This window comes from Anoplophora glabripennis, unplaced genomic scaffold (assembly GCF_000390285.2).
Source record: "Anoplophora glabripennis isolate ALB-LARVAE unplaced genomic scaffold, Agla_2.0 scaffold1476, whole genome shotgun sequence".
NCBI lineage: Eukaryota > Metazoa > Arthropoda > Insecta > Coleoptera > Cerambycidae > Anoplophora > Anoplophora glabripennis.
The window spans coordinates 26,543-39,516 of NW_019417579.1; the positions used below are offsets into that span (position 1 = coordinate 26,543).

General features: G+C 33.7%; 1 protein-coding gene across 1 annotated transcript in view; it reads left to right on the forward strand.

Annotated features, from left to right (window-relative positions):
- The window catches only part of LOC108915790 (ran-binding protein 9-like), a gene marked incomplete at its 3' end in the record, with an annotated part of 49,578 nt that overhangs the window by 23,026 nt on the left and 13,578 nt on the right, over positions 1-12,974 (forward strand). Inside the window, exon 5 of the mRNA XM_023456421.1 lies at positions 2,920-3,104. Coding sequence (XP_023312189.1) covers positions 2,920-3,104 — 185 coding nt within the window. The remainder of the gene's footprint in view (positions 1-2,919; positions 3,105-12,974) is intronic.

Here is a 12,974-nt window from a genome sequence, read left to right on the forward strand (position 1 = left end):
TATATATATATTTAAATCAATACTGTCTAGAAACTGAGTGGCTTAAAACTGCCGCATACAGATGTATATCCTAGTCTGACTAAATTAAAATCATAATTTTCAGTTGATAACATCTATATCTCAAGAAGACGATAGAACAAGAAAATCCATTAAACCAGGGGTCGGCAACCTATGACCCGCGGGTCATTGAGTGACCCATTTACTAATTTCAAGTGACTTACTTTATTTCCTAAAAAAAGTATAATATATAAAAATAAATTATAAAACATAAACATGAAACGAATATTTTGAGAATAAAAAAAATTGAAAATAGATGCTTTGTTTTTGCGCGCACGTCAATCTTGATATAACCTCTTTTTTGCTTTTTGTTTGTTCATGGCAATTTTTTTTTAAAATAATAATTATTATTTCACTTAGGTAACTGCTAAATGTTTCTTTTTATAATAATTAGAATTTTATTAGTTTTTATAATAATAATTAAAGTTTAAAAGTGTATCGTAATTATTTTCTTAATAAAATGTATCTTATTATTCACGAAAAGACTGTTTTAAAATGAAAATATCACTGACCCAAACGTCCCTTTAATATTCACACTGTGGTTGATTTTAACTCGCAGCCAAAAAAGGTTGCCGACCCCTGCATTAAACTATAAAAATGTTTAAATACAAGGATTCCTTTAATTTTTCGCAGTGAAATATCACTGAAAACATGGACACCCATGTAAACATCAGAATATACCTTTCCTGTTTTATCGAAAATTTTGTAAAAATAATAATATACCTAATAATATAATAATAATAATATATTTATTCATCGAAAATGACGCATAAAAACGCCCTCTTTAAAGGTAAATCATATATTATAGGTAATTGGTTTATTTTTTTTAATAGTGTTTAATTACATAATTATGCAATAAACAATAACAGTAATACAGAACCTTCATAAAAGATTACAAGCCATATGACGAGTAATTTTGGTTGGAACGGCAATTTTATTTTCTTCATGTTGGCAATTAAATTTCTGTAAAATTAAAAATTGTTAAAACATTAAGATAAAGATTACATTGCAACACAATATTCTGTTTCACTGGCTGTAATTGATGTAATTTTTTACGAAGTTCTACTAATCAGCGATCGCATTATTTTGATCGTAGGTGTAATGGTTTCTTACTGTTCATTGTAAACGAATTATTAATATTGGTGACGTAAAGATTTAGGGATTTTTTGTTACCCAATACCAGTCGTGCAATGTTGAGTTGCCCAAGCTCAGCGGTCACGTGGCTTGTCAACTTTTATGAAGGGTCTGTACAAATAGTAAAATAACACAGCCCCACATCTGTGCATCGGACTGAATCACTATATCCTTATGTTTTCAAGATCGCTGAGTCCGAACCTTGGTCCGTTTGACCTTGTCAGGTCAGGTTTAAGGTCATTTCAAGGTAAAACCGAGGGCAACCATGGTTATTATATGTTTTTGGAGTCGCTGAGTCTGAATTCGAGGTCTGTTTAGCCTTGTTAGGTCAGATTCAAGGTCATTATACGGTCATTCCAAGATCAAACAAAGAAAAATCCACTATAGGCAACCAAAGTAATTAAATGTTTTTTCTTCAAGTCACTGAGTCCAAATTAGAGTTCCTTTTGTCTCTACCGGGTCAAGATCAATGTCACTGAGGTTAAACTGAGTAACTTCTAAATAGGCTTTAGTGGGAATACTACAGGTTTTTTTTGTCGCTTTATTAAGACTCCATTTGATCTTGTTGGCTTGTCTTAGAAAGCAATTTTTGCCTCGCTCATTTATAATGGATTGAAAGACTCAACATTCATGAGCCTTCACATTAGCATGAGTTTTTTCAATCACATTTGAAAATACGACACTATAATTTTATACAGCATTATTGGTTACTACTAACACTTTCATCCTTCCCGGTAAGAAAGGTTCCGGATAGTTGCCATGCTTGAAGTTGAGGGAGAATTTTAGTAGACAGTTGAGTGCTTTATATGGTACATGTCAACAATATAGTAATATTAGTAATAAAGGTTGTTGTGGTAAATAAGTTTTAGTGCTATGTTTATCATTAAACGAATTTTACTCTAATATTAAAACATGAAAAATAGTATATAATAACTACGGTTAACCCAATATAGTGAATTTTTCTCGATTTGACCTTATAACGACCTTGAATCTGACCTAACATAGTCAAACGGACCTCCGATTCTAACTCGGTAACCCCAAAAACATACAGGGTCGGAAAGTCCCCATGGTTCATCTGCTGTTATGTGAGAGCGATAAAGTAAGTCATAGAAATCCGTGCGATAGAGAAAGATGGCTATAATGAAGGCCATGAAATAAGAAGTGGATCTTATTTGTGGAAGGGCGAAATGGGCGGTGACTATTAGACGCCTTCATTATAGCCATCTTTCTCTATCGCACGGATTTCTATGACTTTCTTTATCGTTCTCACGTTACGGCCGATGAACCATGGGGACTTTCCGACACTGTATAATAACCATAGGGGAATTTTTCTCGGTTTGACCTTGAAATGACCTTTAACCTGACCTAACAAAGTCAAACGGACCTTGGATTCGGACTCAGCGAACTCGAAAACATAGTGGTCTAGTACTATGCACAGAATTTTTTTTTTGTGGGGCTCTAAATTTTGCTATCTGCTCAATGATAAAAAAAACTTGAAATAGTAGAAAACCCGAATTGTAGAAAATATAATTTTATTATTATTATATCAATATTATTTGGAACATATAATTTTTTTTTTCTACTTATAAGCTCGTTTTAATTTGGGTGGGGCTAAAAGGCACCGCTACCTAAAGCCCGATTTTAATATGTATAATTTCCTTTCAATACTTTATATTGGAAACGTTTTCTTGTCTACAGCAGTTATTAGATACATTAATTTTGTTTTAGCCTAACTTATATCCTACAGTGGGCCTACAAACACCAGGAGAAGTAGTAGATGCAAATTTTGGACAAGAACCCTTTATGTTTGATATAGAAGATATGATGAAAGAATTAAGATCTCGAACAAGGCTTGAAATTAATGATTTTCCTGTACCTGAAAGTCAAGGAGAATGGCAGGCCATATTAAATAAGTAAGGGTAGTAAAGGACCCCGCAGGATCCTTATGGGGAATGGCTTTCGGTCAAACTTGCTGAAATTTTGGAATCTGGTAGTACTTGATGTGTAGATCAAAAGTTTCAATGGTCGTTAAGTCCCAAAAATTCATCCTTTCGAGATATAGCTCTTCGAAAATAAGCTTTGAGTACGTGTGGCTATAACCCAATGCTGCTGTATGCATATATGGATGCGCACAATCACACACTCACACGTACACATACCCACATAATGTATGTACCGGGTGAGTCAACACTGTAAAAGTTGATTTATCGCTAGAATATTACGAAAAAGTTGCATAATTCCATGTAAAATATAAATATTCACTCAAATACAGGATGTTCCATTTAAAAAAATACAACTTTGGTCGGCCCTCCGAAAACGAATCACCCTGTATAAGTAAAATTATTTTTAAAATGTGCATTTCTTGTCCCCCCCTCCCACACACAAACCTATTTTGAAATTTTGCCTCAAATACACAGGGTGTTAGAAGTTGCATTGCCTTAATTTTAACAGACGATAGAATACATTAAAATAAACAAAAATAGCCTTATATGACATGGATCTTAAACTCGACCATTTCCGAGAAAAAATTATCAAAATCTCCATATGGACAGAACTGCGTGCATAGAATACTATAAAATACAATGTTATTACTTTTTTGAACTTCTTTATGCTTAATTCTAAAAAATAATTAGTGTTGTAATAAATTTAAAATTTGATGAAATTCATATCGAGCAATGTGACAACGGCACGACAATTAACACAAGGTACTAAGCAGTCGAGCAACCAGCAATACGCATAATTACATATTTTTAAAATTCATAATTTGATTAAAAGTTAAGTTCCTGTTTTAAGAGATTCATAATTACTAAAATTCGAGCTAAAATTTATCACAACATTATCTTCGTACTACAAAATCGATACATTTTATTTTATTTATTTAAAAAGTGGAAAACAATTTGTCTTGAAATTTACTAATTGTAAATGTTTTCACAATTAATAGTTGTTTACATTTTTGTTATCCTAGGATAAGTCTGCCGCGTGCACACGTGGTCTGCATCAACTGCGTAGTGTTCAGCGCTGTTGTCACATTGTGATGAAACTCCCCAATATTAATACTCGCAGTATTTTGAAAACTGTTAATCTTACCCACCCCCCCCCCCCTCCCCCCGTAATATATAACTTTTTTTGTTCATTTATGACTATCTGATGCTGAAGTAATGGCAGTCAAACTTCTTACACTCTGTATTCTAGTGATAAAAAAGCTTTACCATAGCCTCGACTCAGCCTGTATATTGAAATATCAAAGTTATACAGGGTATCCCATTATAAATAATGCATTGCAATATCTTCTTAGGAAGCACTTTCAAGAAAAATTATACAAAAATTGTAGAGTCCTGAGATGATTACCTCGACCCAAAGGTCAATCTTAGAGGTCATTTGAAGGTCAACTTAGATTTTTAGATATGATAGATATATTTCTGACACCAGAAATGGATAGAGCAGAAAATTATACAATCAGATGTCTGTATTATTTATTTATTTATTTTTATTTAAAGTACAGCTGCCCAGACTGATACAAATCCAATTAAAGGGCAGGAGAAACAATAAACGATTACATAAAAAAGCATAATACATGAAAAATAGATTCGAAAATACAAGCTTAATTACATAACTACAAAGTGAACACAAAATAGTTTAAACATATAAAGTGATGGTCAGGTTATAAATCTAAATTTAAAATACAACGTCTTATATTACTGACAGTACAGTTTAAAATATCAAATTTGGTACTATAATCATTTACATAATATGTACACATTTGATAAATTGGAGAATGTTTAAGAACATTTGTTCTCGTAGTTGACAAATAAAATAATACATTTGAGCGAGTTCAAACACCAGGAATATTAAAGTAAATACTACTCAAAATGTCAGGGCAATCTATTTACGAGGACAACAGTTTATACAGAAAAAGTATGATGTATCCTCTGAACCTTCTCCAAGTTAGAAATGTGAACCTCATATTGAGGATTCCAGATAATGGAAGCGTATTCTAACTTCGGCCTGACAAATGCATTAAAGAGTAATTTAAGGGTAGAAACAGGGTATGTGTCTGAATGTCTTTAAATATATCATTTATAAATATAATAGATAAGAGAGGCCCAAGTACTGAAGCCTGCGGAACTCCAGATGTCGCCAACACGTCAATTGATTTATAGCTCCGATATTGAACATTGAAAGTTCTATTGCTTAAATAAGAATTAAAAAAACTAAGAAAATTTGTTGTTAATCCCAAGTTTGATAATTTATGTAACAATAGCCCATGATCAAGTTTGTCAAAGGCTTTCGATAAATCTGTAAATATAACATCCGTTTGCCCATTCTTATCCAAAGAATTAGCTATGAAGTTAGTGATAGTAACAAGATTTGTTGTTGTTGATCTTCCAGAAATAAAACCATGTTGTGAATAAGATATGCGCTTTTGAATGGAAGCAAAGGATATCATAAATAACCATTTGGAACAGTTTTCCAAAGTTACATAGAATAACTATCGGTCTATAATTTTCAATGTTCATTCTGTCTCCTGTTTTGAAAATGGGACATATTTTTGACTTTTTCCAAATATCAGGAAAAGTGACAGATTTAAAAGATAAATTAAAAATATTGCTAAGTGGTAATGCAAGTATAGGTGCACATTTAGTAAAAAAGCTGGAATTACGTCAGGACCCGTTGTTAATTTATTTTTGAAACTTTTAAGTACCTTATAGACATTTTGCTCTGAAATCTCTGGTATATTAAGTGATGACACATTGTTGTGTATAAAATCTGGCTTAGATTCATCAAACACAGATGAACGAATAAACGCAGACTGAAAAAAGTGAGCAAATGCATGTACTATACCATCTGTATCATTAATAGCCCTATTATGATAATTCATTGAGTTAGGTATACTTGAGGTGTTTTTTAAGTTATGTAAAAAGACCAAAAATTACCAGGATTAGATTTAATATGCGATTCCGCATTTAAAACATATTCTTTGTGCAATATCAATATCCCTTTTAATCTGCGAACGTAAAGCTCTGAATTCATCAAGACAAGTTATATTTCCTGTGGTCTTAAACTGACGCCACAGTCGCGATTTTAATGTAATGTTATTTATTATGGTTCTGTTAAACCACGGAGGATACGTTGATTTTCTTCTGATTGTTTGGGGAACACTTTGAAGGAAAATTGTATGTAATTTTTCCTAAAACTCAGAACATACCTCATTTACATCTGTGTAATCAGATAAATAAGACCAATCAATACTAGATAGATCATGATATAGTGCATTAAAGTTAGCTTTTTTGAAATTGAAGGAGGGATATGCTTGGTTATTACATACTCTTTGTTTAAAATTATAAACAAAAGATAGATCTAATGGAGGATGATGTGCATCCTCAGTAATTAGATAATTTTCAGATTTATTGACAGTTATATGCAATCTACAGCAGCGCTTCTCAAACTTTTTAGTGTGACGGGCCAGTAAAAATTTTACTAATGTATGACGGACCGCTACAATTTTATCAAGGTCCAGTTTTTTCACTTTATTAAAAAAAACAATAACGAAACGCAAGGATTTTATTCATAAATTTGGAAAGAAACTACATATAAACATAAACAGTTCAGCCAGAATCGCACAACATTGCCTTAATGTGATAAATGGGCTTGCTTATTCTTGGTTAGTTTCTCTAATCGTGGTTCAATTGATGATAACGCCACTCGAAATGGGGGATGAATATTCATGTTATTCCTATACTTTGTTTTTATTACACTCATTGTTGAAAAGCCAATCTCACAGAGGTAAGTGGTGACGAAAGGAAGAAGTTTTTTCAAAGCATTATCGGAGAGCTCGGGATATTCTTGTCTTGCTTTTCACCAAAAAAATGCGAGTGATATATTTTCGAAATTAACCTTCAGTCCTTCATCAGCAGCGAGCTCCAACAATTTATTTTCTATAATGACAGATAAGTCACCTATAAATGGAACGAATGGATTACGCACCCATGCATTTTCTTTATGCGGATCTTCTTCTGTTGGGAAATAAAACTCGAAACGTTCTGTCAGGTTAGTCAAGTGGTCGCTGATAACCTTTTTTAGAGATGTAATATCAAGTTCTTCTCCTGCATTGTCAATGAATGCCGATAAGTTGTGAATCATATCATAACAACTTCTTGATATTTTGATTTTTGATTTTTCCATGCTTCTAGTTTTCGTTTCTTTGCAGCAATCTTGTCTGCAATAGTGAAACTGGCAGTCATCGGTCCTTGCATAGAAACGTTGAGATCATTCAAGATGGAAAAAATATCAGCTAAATAGGCAAGCATGACCACCCATTTACGTCGAGGAAAAGTTGCGCCAAATTTGTTTTTTTGCTTTGAAGAAACTGCACCAGTTCGTTGCGAAGCTTGAATACTCTTGATAAGACTTTCCCCCTTGATAACCAACGCACTTCAGCATGTAATAAGTTTCTTATGATCAGCTCCCATTTCATTGCACACTGCACTTCTGCATTCAGCTGCGGGCTTAGAGAAGTATTGTGGGGGGCGCGTGCGTAGACCCGGCTCTCGGACCGGCAACATTTTGCACACGGACCGGCGCCGGCCCGCGGACCACCACTTTGAGAAACGCTGATCTACAGTACCAAGTCTAAAAGCCTATTGTTCCTATTCAAGACATTATTATATTGGGTGATGCCAAAAAAATCACAAAAATTAACAAGGGAATTAAGACAACCATTGTTAATTTCTCGTGATGTCACATAATTTTTGTAAGAAGGGATATTGAAATCACCTAAAATTATTAAATTATCATCATTTAAAAAACAAGACATAGCAGAAATTGCATTAAAAAATAGCTCATATATTTGTGCGTTTACATTAGGGGGAATGTATAATGTAACAACAATTACCGAAAGAGATGCCAAATTTATTTTAATCCCTATTATATTTATGTTGGGAAATGCATCAGATATAGAACTCAAGTCAATAAGCTTTGCAGAAAATGACTTTCGTAGTGCTAATAAAACACTCCCTCCTCTGCTTACATTTGTCAGGTCAAACTTACGATCACTTCTGAAGACGGAGAAATCATTGGAAAATAATTCAGTCTAACACCCCCGAGTCAAGCCATGTTTCAGTTAACACAGTTAAATAAATGTTAGTGTGAAAATCGGACTCCATATTCAGATCGAGCCTGCGTTGCTGTCACCTGTCAAGCGTTGTATATGACACGAGGTTCGCACTGCTGTACACTCTCGACCCCGATGTTTTGTATTTAATGTTTATTGTTACTGATTTATCATTGCATTACCTGTATGGTTATATACAATACAACAGTTATAAAATTACACCACGTCTCACTCTGCCCTAACAGGTTATGGATCCCAGAGACATATAATCGTCGGTGTGTGGTTTGTAGAAAAGTTTTCGTCTAATTTGTTGTGTCCAAGTTTTAGCGAGAAAGATGAGTGCAACTCACACGTCTAGAATTGAAACTCTCAACAAAGAAAACTACGATACCTGGAAAATGCAAATGGAAGCGCTGCTTGTAAAAAACGACGCATGGGGTTACGTAAGTGGAGAATGTGTAAAGCCAGAATTAAAAGTAAGTGATACCACTTCGGCGATGGCAGTACGCAATTGGTCCAAAAGTGATAGCAAGGCGAAATCCGACATTATACTGGCGATTAGTCCATCTGAGTTAAAACCGATAAAAGGATGTGTCTCATCCAGGGATGTATGGGTAAAGCTGGAAAGTATATACCAGTCAAAGGCGCCTGCTAGAAAAGCCACGCTGCTGAAACAACTAACTCTACAACGTATGGAAGAATCTGGAGACGTACGTGAACATATAAACAAGTTTTTCGACGCCGTCGATAAACTGTGTGAAATGGAAGTTGAAATCAACCCGGATTTATTAGCAATCATGCTACTGTATAGTTTGCCCGCTAGTTTTGAGAATTTTAGATGTGCGATAGAATCTCCCGATGAATTGCCTACGCCCGATGTACTACGTGTAAAAATTGTCGAAGAATACAATGCGAGGAAATCCGAAGTACGGCAAATATCACAAAATTCTCAGAACGCATTATACACAAAAAATAATGCGAAATGGCGGCATAAAAACGTAAAGAAGACTGAATATACAGGAAATAGTGCAAGCTCTAGTTCGGGTGGCAGAGACAATAAAGAAACTTTTAGATTTCGTTGCCATAAGTGTAAAGGAATCGGACATAAGGCTGTGCAATGCAAGAACCGGAGTGAATCCGCAAAAAATGCAGAAGACGTTTGTCTGTGCGCATCAGAGTGCCNAACATTTAAAACAAGTATATTTTAGTAGCAATACCATGTGCTACTTGGTGTATTTTTTTTGGGGGTTCTGATTATTCTGAGCATACGCAACTGCATAATTTTGACATTTTTTGTAGGACTTAATTTAAACATCAAAACAAAAACAATTTAGAGAATGTTAGTTTCTATGGTTTTTATAAAAATAAATTTGTTAACGTTATTGAAACAAATAAGGAAAAACCTATATTAAGGAACAAAGCTCACATAAGGCAGTTGTTAAATATGTTTAAACTTATTTCCAGGCACTGTATAATACAGAGTGTCCTACTAGGGTCGGCGAGGTACGATATTAGAAAAAGTATAGGCCTTAGAGCTTCGGGAAAAAAATTTTGAATAATAAATCGTTGGAAATAGTTTTCAAGTTCGTAGCTCGGCCGCTAGGGGGCGCAATCTACATACCAAAACAGAGTTGAATTTTTCTCAGAAACGTTTCCTATTCAGGTATATTACATAGTACAAATATGGATAGCCGGATTCATTGCGTATAACTTTTGTTATTGACCTTTTGTTCTATGTCTCGACAGAAAAAGTGGGGAAAGTCGCTAATGTTTCATCAAAAAAATGTATTTTTTTAAGGATTGGCTCATCAAATGCCCATAGTGTTATACCTCGTTGGAAAGGTCTTTTCATGCTTTATTTCGTGGTGAATGCGTAATGTCATTTACCTCAATATGAAAACCTATAGATGGTGTTATTTCAAAAGATTTCCTTTTTATGGATTTTTCTCAAAAATTTTAAATGCTATAGTTTTCTTTACATAAATGTATTCAGCACAAAAAATTTATGAATATAGTGTGTTAGAAATTTCTAAGGAAAGTGTTGTCTATTAAAACCTAGTCAATTGCGGATCTAAACAAATTTAAAACAAAAGCAATTTCTTACCCAACATGCCTTTTAGTCAATAGATGAGTATTTCCAGTTTGAGTCTTAACTGCAGACTAACACTGTTATTTTTAACCTGTAACTTATTGTAAATGTGTTTTAATAGTGATAGTATTTTAATATGTTTTTTACCTACTTGTTTGTCCGACGTTTCATATCCTGTAATTAGGCTTACATGAATAAATTTATATTACTACTACTACTACTACTACTTATTTATTAGCGCTGTTTATCCAAGTTTAGGTTGTTTCTTAAAAAGTTAAATTGCAGGATACAACTTTTTATAGGTTAGTTTGAAGAGCANAAATTGTGTGCAGATGTTAGGTTTGAGTGCCTCTCCAGTAACCGATATCCAAAGATGTTAAAGAGTCGGTGTACGATCGCGAGGGGAAGTGTTAGTGTGAAAATCGGACTCCATATTCAGATCGAGCCTGCGCTGCTGTCACCTGTCAAGCGTTGTATGTGACGTTGCGAGGTTTGCACTGCTGTACGCTCTCGACCCCGATGTTTTGTATTTAATGTTTATTGTTACTGATTAACATTGCATTACCTGTACGGTTATATACAATACAACAGTTATAAAATTACACCGCGTCTCACTCTGCCCTAACAATAAAAAGGACATGCAGATGTATTATTAAAAAATTCATGTGTTTTCGATTTTAAACCACGAAAATTCTGGTAGTATATATGAAATACATTGGAAAGTTCAAGCTTACCGTGCAGTAATTGCTAATTGTTACTAAATAATGAATCGATTTTCTCTTATAGACAGTACAAATCTCACTATCCCACACAAAATGGTTACAGTCAGATATCTTGGCATTGACACAGTTAATACATTTAGGAACCGCATCTACAGGACAGTGTTTAATATTATGTGCGTTAGAACGCTTAGGGCAAACCAGTATCTTACTAGCGCACGACTTTTTGTAGTAATTCAGTCCACTACATTTATAACAGATTTTCAACTGTATCGCATTATATACCTTGCAAACATCATAGTTAACGAATAAGTAACCTTGCTTCATAATCTTGCAATAAGATTCACCATCGAGATCTAAAATCGCTTGGTATAATTTGTTATTTTTCTTAGTTGACCATATCTTAAAAATACACATTACTTTTTGAAAATATTTCATTTTGATGCTTAATAAATTTCACCAAATTTCATTGGAATATTTCTCGATCATGCCCACAATTTTTACTTTAAAATTACCTCTACTTGGCTCCTTGGTATCATAATTGGCTGATAGTTTTTGTTTTGCCATTTGTTTAAATTTATTGGCATCATTGGAGTCACTACAACCAATTAAAATTCCTCCTTGACTTAAATTTTTTACTTTAGCAACCTGGATATTCAAGTCAACGGGATTGACAGTATTCATTAAATCATTTTTGGTTTGGGCATTGGGTTGTTCAAAATTTTTGGGCTTGATGATCACCATGGATTTGTTGTTAACCACCTGCGAAAATAGAGGCACTGTTTCGTTTACATTAGAAAACTCGGGCAGTTTAGATAATTTACTTCCCGCAAAAACCAGTACAAGAAATAGCTGTTGATTTGCGACGATCTAGGGTTGACTCACATTTGCCACAAATGTTAGACATTATTTGTAATTATTACCCATATATGCTTAACGTAGTAGTAAAAGTTCTCCAAAACAAAAACACGATGCCAATACTAACTGCTACCACACAATAGTTCAATAATTCAAATTAATAAACTCACAATTTTCTACAGAAAAGGCGTCAAAAGCAAGAGCGAATATAAAACACGTCAACACACTCTCGACTCAAAATTTGTTTTATGAGTCAAAGCTACTCTAACGAGTTATATTAGAGTCAAATAATGTTCTGAATAAGATTTTGCGATATTTTTCAGGAAAGCACATAACGACGATGAATTCTGGTTGAAAGTTTTGTAGCTTGAAGGGATCATACGATGATGACCTTGGCCCGGCCACACGGTGTGCAGGAAGCAAATTTTATTCAAACTAAAATGTCGAGAAAAACTGCTTATGCAGGGGGCTTGCTACTTATAAATACATGCAGAATCTATAGTTTTTAAAATCTGATTAGATCATTTTAAGCTTTTTTGGTAAAAAATGTAAATACATAACATGCAATTTTGGAATTTTTTATCACACAAACATCATCATTTTCTTCTAACAATGGAAAATTTATAGTGCTATGGCACTGTTTAGCTCTTTTTAAAAGTGCAAAGAATGGCGATAATCTCGAAAAATACGTCAAAGAATTGAAAACAATTTTTGAATCTACCGAACTTTCAAAAACCTTAAAAGTTCATGTAACACTAGAGCATCTTACGCACTGCCTGGAATATCTAAATGGAGATGGACTTGGTACCTGGTCTGAGCAGGCAGGAGAATCTATTCATAAGGAATTTTTAAAACATTGGAATAGAAGAAAAGTTAAATCAATAAATAATCCAGCATATTTACCAAAATCGAAAAAAGCAGTTGTATCTTTTTCATCTTTAAATATTTAAGTTATTCAACCAAAAATAGTAATATAGTGTTATATGTATTATATGTCTTATGTATA